General features: G+C 43.4%; 1 protein-coding gene across 2 annotated transcripts in view; it reads left to right on the top strand.

Annotated features, from left to right (window-relative positions):
• The window catches only part of LOC125453943 (protein FAM117B-like), a 222,987-nt gene that overhangs the window by 51,346 nt on the left and 154,125 nt on the right, over positions 1–17,516 (top strand). The window contains exon 3 of one of the 2 annotated variants that reach the window (XM_059647023.1): positions 11,206–11,247. The exons of the other annotated variant lie outside the window; for it this stretch is intronic. Within the exon in view, the coding sequence (XP_059503006.1) occupies positions 11,206–11,247 (42 nt within the window). The remainder of the gene's footprint in view (positions 1–11,205; positions 11,248–17,516) is intronic. 2 annotated transcript variants of the gene reach the window in all.

Raw genomic sequence — 17,516 nt, 5'->3', positions numbered from 1 at the left:
GATGTCCTGCTGCAGGATTCTCTCGATGGACGCTGTTTGTACTTGGTGATTGTCCACGAAGAGGTTCTTGTAGTGTTCTGTCCGTCGCCCCATAATGGCTTCTTTGTCAGTAAGCAAACTGGCACCATCAGCAGAGCGCAAAGGGGCCTGAAGTTGGCGGTTCAGTCCATACATGGTGCGCAGAGACTCATAAAAAGCTCTGGTGTTGCCAGTGTCTGCATACTGCTGTGTTTGTTCTGCCAGTTTTGACCACCAGTCATTTTGCATTGTTCTGAGGTTGGCTTGCAGGGTACTGCATGCAGCTCTGTATTCTGCTTTGGCTGTTTTGTCGTCAGATCTGGAGAGCAAAGTCTGATGGGCAGAGTGTTTCTTCTGGAGGAGAGACTGTATCTTGGTGTCATTTTCGTCAAACCAGTTTCTCTTCCTCCTAGAAGTGTATCCAGCCACCTGAACAGCTGTATCTCGCATTGCAGACTTCAGGTGGTCCCATGTCTTTCCTGTGTTGCCATCTGTGTCTGATGAGTCCTTGGATTTCAGTCTCTCCTCTAGCTTGGACTGGAATTCGTCACAAAGATTGCGGAGCTTGCTTACGTGGATTTTCTTGGAACATGGTCCCATCTTCTTTGTCGCTGGCTTGACTACTAGTCTTAGTTTCTTCCGTACCAGCCTATGGTCTGTGTAGCAGTCCACACTCGGCATATCCCTGGTCTGTAGGATGTCCGTTCTATCCGTTTGGTGCACTAGAACGTAGTCCAGGAGGTGCCAATGTTTGGATCGGGGATGCTTCCAAGTCATCTTGAATCTTGCTTTCTGTTGGAACAGTGTGTTTCTTACCACCAGTCCAAGTTCTGTGCAGAGCTCCAGAAGCAGCCTCCCGTTGTCGTTGCAGCTTCCAATGTCATGCCGACCTAGGACTCCGGGCCATGTCTCTGAGTCATTGCCCACTCTTGCATTGAAGTCACCTAGAGCGATGAGTTTCTTTCGTGCTGACTTTCAGGAGGAGAGACTTGAGCTGGTCGTACAAGGCTTCTCTGACTGTGGGCTCAGTTTGCAGTGTGGGGGCGTAGACGCAAGAGTGGCAAACTGGTTGGCTTATAGTGGGAGTCGCCAGGTCATGAGGCGATCCGAGTGGCCGATTGGTAGGCTTTGGAGCTTGTCGGTGATAGTCGTCTTGATCATGAAACCTACTCCTGAGAGTCTGTTGTCGGTGCTGCTTCTGCCAGACCAGAACAGAGTGTAGCCTGCACCATGTTCTACCAATGAACCTTGGTCTGCGAAACGGACTTCACTTAGAGCAGTGATATTGACGTTCAGCCAGGACAGTTCGCGTGCGATGAGGGTCGATCATCTTTGCGGGCGTTTGTTTGCTGGCGAGTCTTGCATTGTGCATATGTTCCATCAGGCTAGCTTGGTTTGTTGAGTGTTTAGATTTAATCTGTTTGTTCTTAGCGCTTGAGGGAGATGCCTGTTGGCCGCGGCGAACCAACCAGGTGATGGTAAGGCAAGCTTTCTTTGAACCGCATTTTCTAGGTCCGTCTCCGTTCTGAGCAAGCAGTGCTGTCCCTGAAGAAGGCTGCTTGATCACCTCAGCTGCCGAATGCTGTTGTTGCCTCGAGTCAACAGACAGACGACGCGTTGGTCTGAGCCGCCTACGTGCAGAGTTGAGACTGCGATTTCCGGTGTCCTCGAACACCTGCCAAGGATGTGCAGGTTAGGTGAATTAGCCATAAGTGTGGGGTTATGGGGATGTAGTGAGGAGGAGGGTGCTCTTTGAAGGTTTGGTGCAGAGTCAATGGGCTTAATACCTTCTTTCCAAGCTGTAGAGATTCTATCTGATTTTGACTTGTGCAATTTATACAAGTAAACCATGTGCTGCCAGTAAAGTCGTTACTTTGCACTGAAAATCAAGAAGTGTTCCTCAAGGAAATCTTGAGTTCTCAGCAAAACCTTTGATCCTGGATGCATGTGCACAGGCTTTGGAGAGTTGGGAAATAATACTACTCGCAACAGATTTGCTAACATCTGACCAGTTGTAGTTGCAGCATTCATAGAAAATAAGAACATGAGCAGGCTCATTTAGCTTGCTCTGCCACTTAGCATGTTCATGGCTGATTGTTTGTTTATATCACCCCAATCCCCTTCTCAAATTTAACTTCTAGAAAACTATCAAAATCTCCTATTTCTTGCCTAAGTATATAGTCAGTGATTGATCTTCATAGCCTCTGTGGTAGAGATTCCCATAGGTACACTACTTTTCAGTGAAGATATTTCTCTTCAGCCAATATAGCCGCCTGCATTTTCTGAGACTGCAGCACCTCGTTCTAGACTGTCCAGGCAGCGGAAATATCCTCCCTACATCCAGTCTATCCAACTGTATCTGAATTTTGTATGATTTAAAATTGATCCTGTCTCATTTTTCTAAATGTCAGTGAATACAGATGCAGTCTTCCCAAATGATGATTACGATAACATAGCTGCCATGTCAGGAATCAGTGTGGTGAACATTGCTTGCTGTCACTATGGCAAATATATCTTTTCTTGGGTAAGGAGACCAAAACTATGCAAATTGCTCAAGTTGTGGTCTCATACAAACCTTCTTACAATGAAGGCCAACATACCATTTGACTTCCTTACCTCTTGCTGCACCTTCACGTCAGCCTTCATTGGCTTGTCTACAATGGTGTTTCCTTGCATTTCCCAGTCTATCATCCACTTATGTTGTAAAAACAGAATGGCAGTCTTCATATGCATAGGTCATTTGAATCCCTACAGTGTGGAAACAGGTCCTCCGGCCCAACAAGTCCACACCAACCCTCAGAGCATCCCACCAAGACCCATTCCCCTATAGCTTAGCTAATCAACACATCCCTGAACACTACGGGCAATTTAGCATGGCCAATCCACATAGCCTGCACTTTTTTGGACTGTGGGAGGAAACCAGAGCACCTGGAAGAAACCCATGCTGACATGGGGAGTGCGGGCAAATTCCACCCAGACAGTTGGCCAAGGGTGGAATCGAACTCAGGTCCCTAGTGCTGAGGCAGCAGTGCTAACCACAGAGCCCCCATGCTGCTCCTAATGGTAATGACTACCCAGCAGGGATTTGAACACCAGTTTCCTGTGTGACAGGAGGGGGATATTAACCACAATGCTACCAAGATCTCAATGTTGTACTGCATTTGCCCACTCGCTCAACTTGTCCAAATCAGATGGAAGCCTCCTTGCATTTGTCTCACTGATCACAATCCCACCTAATTTTTTGTCATCAAGAAACTTAAGGTATCTTACATTTAATTCGATTCTCATAATCGTTGATAAATCTTGAGAATTGCTGGGGTATTCTCAACACAGATCACTGAGATACCACACTTCCTATTGCTTTCCACTGTGAAAAAAGTGCCATTACTTTTACTTACTGTTTCCTACCTGCCAACTAATTTTCTATCAGCAAACCCATGTACTTGATATTACACATAATCTTTTCTGTGAACTTTCTCAAAAAGCTTTTTGAAAATCCAAACACACCACATACATTGATTCTTTCTCATCTTTTCTATTATTAACTCTTCGAAACGATACCAGTAGCTTTGTCGAACAGCACAGCTGCAGAAGTTTGGGTCTAGGACTCTGCCTTGGGAGCACCTGCAGTGATATCCCTTTCTCTTCAATTGCCAATCAGTTGAGTTTTTCTTTGTGACTCTGGACATTACCAGCATATACCTGTCCTGGCATCTTGCTCCTTTTCGGGTAATCCAGTATGCACTTTATGCCTCAAATAACCCTGCCACCGCCACACACTGATGTGTGTTGCAGATCCTAACTACTTTCTGTGGAAGAGTTTTCCCTTGTGTCTCCTTTGTGTTTTTTTGCCAATTATCACAACGATGTGCAGTCTTATTTATGATTCTTCCAATATTGGGAATGGTTTGTCCCCCTGTCCAAGGCCTCGCCAGATTTTGCATGGCTTTATCGTACACCATGCCATGTTCTGGGTGATTTAAATGTTGAGGTTTAAAGGTTCCACTTAAGAACTCTTGGTGAATTTCTGCAGCACATCTTGTTGGCTGTAAACTCTGCTGCAACTGAGTATCAGCGGTGGAGGGAGCAAATGTGCTTGTGGGTATGGTGCCAAACAGAGGCTCTGTTTTATCTGGATGGTGTCAAGTTTCTTGACTGTTGGAGCTGCACTTGTCCAGACAAGTGGAGAATATTCCATCACACTCCTGACTTGCGCCCTGTATACGGTGGAGTCAGGAGCTGAATTACTTGCTGCAGATTGCTTGAGTCTGACCTGCTGTTTTAGCCACAGCACTTATGTAGTTAGTCCAGTTCTTGCTATATTTGGACGTTGTGCCACCAGAGTCCGGAACCAGTGTTGAGAGCTGCGAGGGAAACTTTGTTTTGACTATGTTCACTGTGCTGTCACCTTGCGTGGATCTGAGATGCCACTGTGGTAGAACATAACAAAAAGCCTGGTGACATTTGGCAATTTGTCTTTAAGGTACGTTTGTGAGTATGAATGTCCAGGCTATTGCTTGACTCATCCTACCAATTTTGCAGAAACTCCACGTATTAATAAGGTGGATTATGCTTCTATCTATTGACTGGCTGCAGCTGAGTATGTGAAAATGTAGCTGATTGTTTTATTCTTCCAAAGCACCTGTCATTTTTAGCACATGATCAGCAGTTCTGATTCATTTCAGATTTAGCACTCTGGTTTGATGAAATGAAACTTATTTCATCAGAGCTGTTATTGGTATGTGCTATAAAAGTGTAATTTATCCTGAGTAGAATCTATTCGGGTTATTTCTGGCTTGATGTTGAATCACTCAGCTGTGAGGATAACTTGGTGAATTTTGGACTTCATGCTGGAACAGGTGTATAATGGTGTAAAGTGAAGTAGAGTTTTTGTGGAGTTGAGGTGGTGTGAGGGGGAAGCAGAGCTCATGGAATGGCTGGATGGTGTGGAGGGAGCGAAGTGGGACAGTCATTGGGTCTAGCAAGGTAGAATGCGGTGGACTAGTGGATGGCAACTACGTAGCACTTGTAATTTTGAACCTATGAGGAGTATGGGAAAGGGTCAGTAGCTTAGCAGAGGAGAAGTGTAGAGATGAACTAATTGATGTGTGGAAGTGGGACTACAAGGGATTCACTTTGCCTTATCTAACAGTACAATGCAGAGCTTGGCTGAAGCCCAAGCAATTGCATCATAGTTGTTAAAAATGTTCATCTTTAAGAACAGCTTTTCATATTTACAACTCTCTGATGACCTTAGCGACATGAAAATGAAAGCTCTCCATTCCTGGGAAAGTTAGATTCATGAGGGAAAGGAGGAGATTAGATTACCTACAGTATGTAGGCAGGCCATGTGACCCATCAGGTCGACACTGATCCTCTGAAGAGCATCCCACCCAGACCCATCACCTTACCCTGTCCCTGTAACCCTACATTTCCCCTGGTGAATCCACCTGAACAGCATATCCCTGGAACTACGGACAATTTAGCCTGGCCAATCCACCTGCACTTCACAACTTTGGACTGTGGGAGGAAACTGGAGCACCCAAAGGAAACCCAAGCATACATGGGGAGAATGGTCAAAATCCACATAGGTGTTTGCCAAAGGGTGGAGTCAAACCCTGGCCCCTAGACTGTGAGGCAGCAGTGCTAACCACTGAGCCACCATTCTGCCCGAGGTTTCCTCAAACATCCAAGATGAAGATATAATGAAGAACCAGTGGTGGACTGAGAAAAATGACTTGCAGTTCCTTGCCAACAAGTTGGATTTCTCTTCTATACCAACTATTTGATGTGGTGGTTTTCAGTCTGACTGAAGTTTTTGATTCAGTTATTGGCAAAGTGCTGTGGAAGACCCTGTTAAAGGCTGGCTGTCCAATGAAATTTACCAATATCCTCTGGCTCCTCCATGACAAGATATTGGCAACAACATCCACTGATGGTATGACCGAGATCTTGAGGTCAAGCAAGCATGGTCATTGTCCTCATGCGTTTTTCCATTTTCATTGCTACCATTCTTCTTGTCAAGATTAAATGCCTCTGGTGCAGGCATCTGTCTGTAGGATGCACTGGGAAACTCTTCAACCTCAACCTGTTAAAACTGAAAAAGAAAATGGCACCGACCTTGCTTGTGAAACTTCAATGTATGAATGACCCTATTATTTCTGCTTTCTCAGAAGAGAATCTTCAAGCCTTACTTAATGTCTTCGCAGTAGCAAACTGAGAATTTTCTCCACCTCAAGATCAAAACTCGAATTCTTTACCAATCAATCCCAGGCCAAGTTTCTGGCCCATCCCTCCAGTAAGATCAAAGGACAAATGTGGAGTATTTCCCTTAGTTGGGAAACTACCCCTCAAGTAAAGCTGGCATTGATGCAGAGATTCAAGATATTATGCAATCTTCAAACTTCAACTTCGTGTGCCTGAGGATGAAAGTCTTGAGTGTGACATCTGTGCTGGTACCAAGATCCTTGTGTATGAGGCAGCCATCCTTCTGACCCTTCTATAAGGCTCAGAAATTTGGACTACATATGGACACTCCCTCATGACTGTTGACAAATACTATCAGTGCTGTTTGAGATGGATTCTCCACATCAGCTGGGAGGGTAGGTGTACTGACAGCAATGCCCTTGGAGTAGCTAATAGCACCAGCGTCGAGGCAATGACCATCCGAAACCATGTCTACTAGGCCAGCCACATGCTTATGGTGTTGGAGTTCTGAGTGCCAAAACGAATGATCCTCGTCCAACTCAAGGAAGGCACTGAAATGAAACGAGGACAAAGGAAGCATTTCCTTGAAGGCTTCCCTCAAGAAATGCAACATCTGGTCACCGCATTAAAAGAAGGATGTGGAAGCTTTGGAAAGGGTGCAGAGGAGATTTACGAGGATGTTGCCTGGTATGGAGTGAAGGTCTTATGAGGAAAGGCTGAGGGACTTGAGGCTGTTTTCATTAGAGAGAAGAAGGTTGAGAGGGGACTTAATTGAAACATATAAAATAATCAGAGGGTTAGATAGGGTGGACAGGGAGAGGCTTTTTCCTAGGATGGTGACGGCGAGCACGAGGGGGCATAGCTTTAAATTGAGGGGTGAAAGATATAGGACAGATGTCAGAGGTAGTTTCTTTACTCAGAGTAGTAAGGGAATGGAACGCTTTACCTGCAACGGTAGTAGATTTGCCAACTTTAGGTATATTTAAGTCGTCATTGGACAAGCATATGGACGTACATGGAATAGTGTAGATTAGATGAGCTTGAGATCGGTATGACAGGTCGGCACAACATCGAGGGCCGAAGGGCCTGTATTGTGCTATTATGTTCTCTGTTCTATAAATGTCATTACATGGGAGACCTTTGTTCAGAAGAAACTGACTTGGAGGAAACACCTGCACCAAGGCGCACATTTCTTTTGGAACACTGGTCAGTAGGAGCAAGTATGAAACAAGAACTTGAGAAAGGAGTGTGAATGATCAATTCCGTCTCCTGGAAATGCCAGACAAATATGTGATTGGAGAGATGTGTCAAGGATCAGGCTCATCAACACACAAAGACCCATTGAATCCATGACACAGAATTTCCTTGGTGGACAGTCACTTGTTAATGTGACTGTTGACAGCATTGACACTGAGCCTTTGATTTAAACACTATTTTGCCTATTCTTGTTTGATGCACCTTGTACATTGCTTGTAATAATCATGCATACTTCTTGGGATTCCACCAAATCTAGCACATGTCCATAATACTTGGCTAGGGCACCTGGTCAGAAACAGGATTTCATATCTTGAGCTGCCACAAAACTAGCAATAATTTAGTAACCTAAGAACCAAGAGCAGGAGCAGGTAATTCAGCCCCATGCACCATTGAGTATAATGTCGGCTGATCCCATCTATGTCTTCACGCTGCTTTCTGGCGTGCTCCCCATAACCCTTCAACCCATTACGAATTTAAAATCTGTGTCCCAACATCCTCCGTACTCTGGGGCAGTGAGTTTCACAGATTCAAGACCCTTTTGAGAGAAATAATTTCTCCTCATCCCTGATTTAAATCTGCTTCCCCTTATTCGAAAACTGACCTCTTATTCCAGGTTGTTTCCACTTGTGTCTACTTTGTTGGTTCCCAGTAACATGCCTCAGCACTCAATTAGGTCTCCTGTCATTCTTCTAAAGTCATTGTTCTAGACTGTTCTAAAACTGCTTATTTCACCTATTCGGTGAACTTGTGCTTTGATTTGGAACAAAAACAGAAATTGCTGCAAAAGCTCAGCAGGTCTGGCAGCATCTGTGAGGAAAAGCCGGAGCTAATGTTTCGGGTCAGGTGACTCTGCCTCCGAACTGATGGTAGCTAGGAAAATGTTGGTTTATATGCTGAAGATAGGGTGGAGGAGGAGTTAGGGAGTAATTGATAGGTGGGGATAGAGCCCAAAGGGAGAGAAGAACAGTTGAACAGACAAAGGAGTTGATAATGATCTGGCAAGGAGGGTTAACAGCTGTTAATGGGGAATGTTGGCTTAATAATAGAAAGTGTGTCATGGAATCGTTTTGAAGGTTTGATTCATTTCTTGCTGAGTATCTTACACAAATGATACACTGAGGAAGGCTAGCCAAATTTCTGAGGCTTACCATTGAATTGTCTATTCAGTTTTGCTCTTTGACTCTTTTCTTCTTTGTACTCCATTCCAAAGTGACCTTGAAACTAGGACCATACTAAGCCTGTTTCTTCAATGATTTATCAACCTGTCCACAAATAGTGCACATGCACACCAATGCAGCCTTAAGTGGCCAATGTGAAAGTGTACTTTTACCTCTGCCATTGAAGGTAGAGAGATGTTTTTGCTGGGGTTTGTTGGTCTGTTTGAGTGCAAACAATATATCTGGACAAATAATGGACAGATTTTGATGAATCTTGATGTTTGACCATAATATGGCTCGAGGAAAATGTTTCCTCCGGGTGCTCCGGTTTCCCCCCTCAGTCCAAAAATGTGCAGGGTAGGTGGATTGGCCATGCTAAATTGCCCGTGTTGTCCAGGGATGTTTAGGTTAGGTGGGGTTAGACATGGAGGAAATGCCAGGGTAGGGGAATGAGCCAGGGTGGGATGTTCTTCAGGGGGCCAGTGAACTTGTTGGGCCAAATGACCTGTTTGCACACTGAAAGGATTCTATGAAAGAACTGGCCAGATTTTAGCAAGCATGCAGATCCACATTTATATCCTCAATGTTTTAAAAAGGATTTTTGATTTGGTTTAATATTACCACATGCACAACAGTGTTTTACATGCTATCCAGACAAATCATACCTTGCATAAATACATCAAAGTAATAGGACGTTGCAGTGTATAGTGCTACGGCTACAGAGAAGGTGCCGGGAAAGATTAACTCTAAGATCTGAGATTTCTTAACATTAACTTTATTTGGAATGTTGCTTATTGTTTTATTTACAATGTTATGGGTTGTGTCAGATGTTGTGGTGGAATTTGTCCTAGCTGGAAATAAATGAGCAGAGTTTTCAGAGCAGGTTATTGAATGTGTATTGACCTGAGGCTTCAACACAGCTGGAAATAAATGAGCAGAGTTTTCAGAGCAGGTTATTGAATGTGTATTGACCTGAGGCTTCAACACAGCTGGATAATTGTCATAACTTTGTGCGTTTCGTTATCCTTTCTGTCAAATTTCCACCTGATCTAGTATAACCATTTTTGCTGACTCCATTGTTTTGTCAGCATCATTTTCTTCAACTAACACTGATAGTCAATACTCATTTAGTCCTTAACACAAATAACTTGAATTCTTTAAAAGTGCCTGTTTATCCACGTGACTTGCAGCAAAATGTCAGCACACGGAAGTGCTTTTGATGCGATAAAACTCGGGAATGTATGTTAAAAGGCAATCAGCTGTAAGGTAACTTGCTGAATGAACAGAGCATTGATCATAGGACAGTACTGTACAGGCTCTTTGGTCCATGATGTGCCGAACTTTTACCCTAATCCTAAAGTCTGTCTAACCTCCACTCCTACGTTATATTAGCATCTGTATGCCTATCTAATAGCCACTTAAATGCCCCTAATGAGGCAGACTCCACTATTCTCTACAGCAATGCATTCCATGCCCTGACCACTCTGAGTAAAGAACCTACCTCTGACAATCTCCCCTATATCTACCTCGACTCACTTTAAAACTATGCCCCCTCGTAATAGCTACCTCCACCCGAGGAAAAAATTCTCTGGCTGTCTACTCTATCTACATGTCTGAACTGTTTGAAAGTTATGTTGAGACAGACAATGCACGATAGGTTCAAAGGATCTATTATAATTTTAAAGAAATGGATAACTTCCTCTATAAAGATGATGTTTTCTTCTCTCTGATTCAAGTATTTGTACATATTCTGAGGTGTACTTTACTGTATAGGCAGCTTCATTTCTCAGTGTTACTTGGTCAATTTATGAGTGAAAATCTTGTTAACCTTTAGCCGAAGTCAAACTAAGAGCTTTGCCATGACTATGAGAATCGAAGCAACAAGAGATGAAAGTAAACACAAAATATTGAAAATACACTAAGCCAGGCAGCAACACTAGGGTACTTGCCTAGCGTGCAAGTCCAAATTCAATGCATCCTCCTCCTCAGCAGTTTGTCTCACACTTCTCCTCCCAAAGTGTAAGACTTGATGTTGAAATTCATGCTAGCTGCGGCAGCTATCAGTGCAAAGATGCCTAAATGCTCAGGGACTTTGGGGTTAACATCTTGTCAGCTGCTTGCGCAAAATCAACATTAAACTGTTGGTTTAGTTAACTGCAAAGTAAACAGTTTAACAGTTTTTATCTTCCTGACCAACTGAGAGATTATTTTGTCGTCCCCTGGAAAACTCCTCCTGGCCTCAATTTGTAGACTGCTGATTTCCAAGTTAGTTTACACCATAAGCATCATGGTTGATTTTACCTAACAAAAATACTTGCCCTTTAGTAACTGGATAACAAGTGGTAGCGTGAATGCTAGCAGTTTCTTCTCCCATGATATTGGTCATTGCTGCCTTTTGGAAAACACCTCATTCCAGAGTGGAATTTGAAATGGCAATTGAACTTGAGGCAACGCTGCCTTGTATTGCTCAAGTAATTCTGTATTTCATGAGTTTTTTTTGAGTGAAAGTGCTTTCAGACATTATCTCTGTTAGCTCTAATTTTAAAATATGCCCTCTTCTTTTCAGCATTACAAGAGAGACTCCATTTCAAACATACCCCCGAAAGAGGTTTGTACCTTTTTGTCTAAAGAGGTGTCGTACCAGATTCAAAATACAAAATCAGGTTTTCTTTCCGCAGATGCTGCCAGATCTGCTAAGTTTCATGAGTACTTTGTTTTTATTTCAAATGTACCTCAGCAGAAGTAAAATGCTTTGGAGTGACCTGAGATTGAAGGAATAAGTGAGGGTGTACAAGAGTTGTGGCAGGTTCACATAACTTAAACAAGGAAAAGCATGGAACTGGGACTGAATTTAGATTTAGGATTTTAGTAAGCAATGCAGCAGGCTGCAAAGAAATGCATGTTTGCGCAGTGAGTGATAATGATGTGGGATGGCTGCTGATCAGGATGCGAAGGCAGAGATGATTGATTTCAAAAGGAAGTTGGTTGGACAGCCGAACAAAATTTGCAGAGTGATGGGGATGGAGTGGAAAATGGGACAAACTGGATTGCCTTGCAGGAGCCTGCATAGACTCCATGGGTCAAACAATGTGCCGTGATAACTTTATGATGAAATACAAGTTTTTTATATTAATCCATCTTCAATGTTAGCTGATCTTAGTCTTGGTGATTTGGCTTTTGCACTTATGAACTGAGAATAGACAAGTAAGAGCTAAGAGTTGTGATTTTGACATAAACCCTGTATACAAAGTGTTTGTGTAGCAATCAAATGAGAATTGGAGTCGAAACTTTATATGCGTACGTTGAGTGGGCTCATGTATGAAGAATTGCCAAGTAGTAATGACTTGCTGTCCGTGAGACTGAGTTACCAAAGTTAACAGAAAAATTGTCCACATTATATTGCTGTTGTTGACAACATGGGAACAAGTTGTCAGTTGAGAACATATTATTCTGTAGCTTGGGAAAGCTGAAAGTCAATCAAGCTCTTGCAACCCATACAGTTGAAGAAATATAATTTTTCCAATCTCTCGCTTTGAGATCTGTTCCAATTTAAGTACCGTTGTTGGTCTCAATCATCACAGCATTGTGTGGCGTTGTAGTGAATACTATTAACTGTCAGAAAAACCCTTCGACCCTTTGCTTCAGATAATGGGGAAAAATAAGAGGTTCCTCACCAGATATAACATAGTGTGGAGCTGGAGGAGCGCAGCAGGGCAGGCAGCATCAGAAGAGTAGGAAAGTTGACGTTTCAGTTCACGACCCTTCATTAGAAATAGGGGAGAGAGGAGGGATGGCGCTGGGACAGTAGATGGGATGGTGATAGGTGAGTGCAGGTAGGCAGCGGTGGGGATTGGTAAGTGAGTTGGGAGGGACGGTTAGGTGGGAGAGTAGATGGACAGGCTGTGGCAGGTCAACGAGGCGGGGATGAGAGGGAGGGTTGATCATGGGATGAGGCCGGGGGTGGGGAGATTTTGAAACTGGTAAAGTCCACATTGAGACCATTGGGTTGGAGGCCCCCAAGGCGGAATATGAGGTGCTGCTCCTCCAGTTTCGGGGTGATGTCATTGTCACAGTGGAGGAAGCCCGGGATGGGCAGGTAACTGAGGGAGTGGGAGTGGAAGGGGGAGTCAGAATGGTTTGTGACTGGAAGTTGTCATTTATTGCGAACAGAGAGCAGGTGCTGTACAGAGCAGTCTCCAAGCCTCCACTTGGTGTCGCCGATGTAGAGGAGGCCACATCGGGAGCAGCAGATGCAATAGACCATTTGCAGGTGAACCTCTGTGTGATGTGGATGACTTGTTTGATATCTTAGCTGGAGGGTAGTGGCAAGTGTAGAACTTCCTGCCTTTGCAAGGAAAGGTGCCGGGGGTGGTGGGGCTAGTGGGAAGTGTGGAGCAGATGAGGGAGTCGTGGAGAGTGCGGTCCCTACAGAAGGCACATAGGGGTGTGGAGGGAAATATAACTTTGGTTGTGGGCTCAGAATTTGGATTGCAGGTGGCAGAAGTGACTGAGAATGATACGTTTAATACAGAGGTTAGTTGGGTGATACGTGAGGGCAAGGGGGATCTCGTCTTTTTGTTTTTGTTGCGGGAAGGGGATGTGAGGGCAGAGGTGCGGGAAATGCAAGAGATGCGGTCGAGAGCATTTTCGATCACTGAAGCGGGGAGGGGATGTTACAGTCCTTGAAATAAGAGGACGTCTGGGAAGTTGAGTGGAACACCCCATCTTGGAGCAGATGTGGCAGAGGAATTGGGAGTGGGGTGGTCACATGCTCCAAATGTGTGTAGTAACATAAAAGAAATTGCTGGAAAAGTGGAGCAAGTCTGGCAGCATCTGTGGAGAGAAAGCAGAGTTAGCATTTGGGGTCCTGTGACCCATCTTCAGAACTGGCGTTTTTGCCGAGTCTTTGGAGCAATTTCTGTTTCTGACTTCCAGCATCATCTTTTTGTTAGATTCCCTACAGTGTGGAAACAGGCCCTTTGACCCAACAAGTCCACACCGCTACTTGAAGCATCCCACCAAGACACATCCCCCTATGACCCACACCCCCCCTGAACACTACGGGCAATTTAGCATGACCGATCCACCTAGCCTGCACATCTTTGGACTGTGGGAGGAAACCAGAGCACCCGGAGGAAACCCACGCAGACACGGGGAGAATGTGCAAACTCCACACAGACAGTCACCCGAGGCTGGAAATGAACCCGGGTCCCTGGCGCTGTGAGGCTGCAGTGCTAACCACTGAGCCACCGTGCAGCCCCAACAGCAGTTCTTTGGTTTTTTTTTGTGAGCACAATAACATCTCTGAGCACGCGGATTAGAAAATATATAATTATCTTGGCTTGTGCTAGAGTAGTCATGTCCCAACCACTGAACTAGGTGATCTGTGTTCAAATTCCACTTCATCCAGAACTGTCAACCTGTCTGAACCAGCAAATTTAAAACAAAAATCTTAGAGTGTGCCACATTGCTGGAAAACTTTCAGATTTTTAAGTGAATGCTGTCAAATCACTGATATTAGCTTTTTTTTGCTAAAAAGAGAATTTGTATAACATTCATTTATTTGGTAAATTTGCATATTTTTAAGTTGATCATTCCATTTACTGTTATTGTGAGAGCAGCTTGTCTTGAATGATTCAGGAGTTCCACTTCAAAACATGAGTTGCACATTGGAAATACATAGATAACTCAAGGTAGTTGGAGCTTGCCCACCTTTAAATGAAATTAGGAAATGAGAGACTTAAATGTACCATATTTAGGAGTAATGCACAATGTTAGGAAGAGCCCCTTAACGTTTCAGTGAAGAGGTGTGTGGCTCATCTACTATTGAGAGAAGTGCATCAGAAAAGACTTACTTGTATGATACATGTTTATGCTGTTATTTCTTGAAATCTAAATTTGCTTCAGTGATAAAATAATTTTGTTATAACTAAAATTCGATCATATTTTGTTTGGCTGCAAGCTTCTTATCTGTTCACAACAGATGATGGCACAGGTGGTTTTACATTTTCATTTGCAATAGCCGTTAAATTGATTTGGAATTAAGAATTTTATCATTACGAGGTGTGTTGTGGCATAGTATGTTTTGGGCTATGGAAATTATTTTATCTCCATCATCCTTGGCTACTGCCCCACAAGGTGAAACTTGACCACAAGAGATTTCAGAGGAAAGATTCCAGGTTAAACCCCTTCTTTCGGGGATAAATTCACCTTTTTGATTATTCCCAAAATCTGAAAGATATGAACAAAACTGTATCTGAAGAATTTATAAAGACAAGGCTATGTTTGGAAGTTGCTCTGTTGAAACTTTGCCAACTTGTCAAGGTGAGTGAAATTGAATAGAAATTTTAACTGCACTGGATAGATTGGACATGATTGTGGTGTTGTCTTAATGCAGAAAAGTTATTTATGTTAATGATTGTTTAGAAGGTGTCTTGACTTGGCCCCATGACCTCTCGGAACATTAGGATTTTAATGTGCAAATCTTTTAAAATTTATCTTTTTTAATATGCTGAATAAATAATTCATCAGACAGCTTGCTTTTGTTGACAGTCTGCTCAAAGTCAGAAATTTAGGTTGCTTCTATCCATGATACAGTCTGACTTGTTAAAGCTGTTTTGTCTACACCTTTCTTGTATCCCACTGAAACAAATTTTGTGTATACCGTGTCCAATGATCTGGTATAAAATAGTGGTAACCATAGGCTCGGTTGATTGGCCATGCTAAATTGCCCGTAGTGTTCAGGGGTATGTGGGTTATAGGGGTTGGGTTTGGGTGGGATGCTGCAAGGGGCAGTGGGAACTTGTTGGGCTGAAGGGCCTGTTTCCACACTGTAGGGAATCTAATTTAAAATCCATATTGAATACTGTTGACATAGCGATCCTGGTTGATTCCCAGTTTGAAAAAGGAGAATTTGTCAAAGTAGATTTTTATCTTTGATTATATTCTCTGTGGAGAGCCAGAGTGTACTACTTTGTACAAGGAATTAAAAAGTAGAAGAAATTAATGAGTTTTTCAAAATGCAGATTTAGCAGTGTATTGTATAATTGTGCCAGAGTATTGTATAGTTGCACAGCCCCAGAGGCAGCTTCTCCACACAATGCCAGGGTTCAATTTCAGCCCTGGGCATCTGTCTGTGTGGAGTTTGTACATTCTGTCTGTGTCTGCATGGGTTTCCACTGGGCGTATCGTTTCCTTCACAGTCTGAAGATGTGCAGTGAGTTGGATTGGCCATGGTTAAATTGTGCAGGTTGTGCAGAATAGGTGGCTTAGCCATGGGAAATACAGGTTTATGGGGATAGGTTCGGAAACTGGGCTTGGGTGAGATGCTGTTCTGAGGGCTGATGCAGACTTAATGGGCCAGATGGCCTCTTTCCACACTATGGGGATTCTGTGATCTGTAATCAATACAGTTTATTTATGGAGCCATTTGCAGATGCACTGGTAGGTTTCAAACTAGATATTACGAAAGTTGCCATCGTGGGCTATTCTCACTTCCCTTTTAAACTTTTGTCTATATAGTCTGCTTTCCCGTTAAGGACTGCATTTCCAACCATGTTTATTCAAGTTTTAAGGAAAAGGCCAGCTGGCTGTTGAATAATTTGTTTGTATATTTAATTAAGAGCAACAGCACTGCAAATTCACTGAACTTGCAGTATTCTCTCTAATCCATCCCTAAAATTATTATTAAGCCTGCTGTCAAATGAGGCACTTAAGTTGTTATGAAGCAGCCCCTGCGTGGCATATGCTGAACACCAACCTTTCTGACAGCACTTCTGACCTCTGTTGATGGTGACCCTAACACCAAACATCAAGCTATTGTTTCCTAGACTGCCATAGACCTCATCTCCTCTAGAAACTTGCATCCGCAGCCTCCAACCTCATTGCACCCTGGTGTCATACAGTCTGATTTTTACTCCTTTGTAAGGTTCCCAAGCAGGTCTGACATTCTACACCTGTTTCAGCCTGCTGTTAGCCTGACCTGATGATTTCCCATTTTGATACTGTCACCAGGGTTCAGCCTCATCCAAGTCTTCTGTCAACTGTTTGTTTCTCACCATGGACCATCAATCATATTACACTTTTTATTGTCCTCCTGGATGGCTTGTGGGCTTGCAGATTTTTCTTTGGTGAATGAAGGCTGAACCAGTTCCACTCCTCCAGCACCTGAGTGAATGTGTTTCCACGTCAACAACTTCACTCTATTCACTTCATCCAAATAAAAGATGTTGCTTTGGGAACTTGTAAGCGCTCTTGCTTACTGTATCTCTTTGTGGGATTCACTGAACTTTTTTGTTCTAGTCCAGCTTGAGTTCTTGCCCTGTGCTGATCTCTGCTATCATTTTCTGCTCAAATCCCAAACTGGAAACTTTCATGGGTTTTGTTTTCAGTTTCAAGTCTTCCCTTGCCTTCACATGTTCCACCTCTGATATTTGATTTTTCCATCTCCATTCCTAGGCTGTCAATAAATATTAACCAAAAGCCCACTATAACCATGGCCACACATCCATGCACCCTGCTTCATTAAAGCACTTTCTTCTCACATTTCATTTTGAATTGCGATGCTTGTTCAATGTCATCTTCCATACCAGTGCTTTAAATACATATTTACATCCTGAACAGCTGTCTGCCCCACTTCCAGCACATCTTCTGTCATCCCTTTATCCTCCCCATGATAGGGGGCCACTTGTTTTCACTCTCCGCTCCATGAGCTTTTGCAGTTGATAGTTAAGCACTTCCTTTTTCTTGTTGACCCCAAAGGATGCCAGTAGCAAGCTCATCTTTGCTTTCTGTTTAACTTCCATCATCATCGGCAGTCGCTTGCAGACGAGAATGACTCTCTTCCACTCTCAGGGTGAGTCTGTAGGTGGCTATACA

This window comes from Stegostoma tigrinum, chromosome 7, assembly GCF_030684315.1.
Source record: "Stegostoma tigrinum isolate sSteTig4 chromosome 7, sSteTig4.hap1, whole genome shotgun sequence".
Lineage (NCBI taxonomy): Eukaryota > Metazoa > Chordata > Chondrichthyes > Orectolobiformes > Stegostomatidae > Stegostoma > Stegostoma tigrinum.
This window is presented reverse-complemented; position numbering and strand designations above follow the sequence as displayed.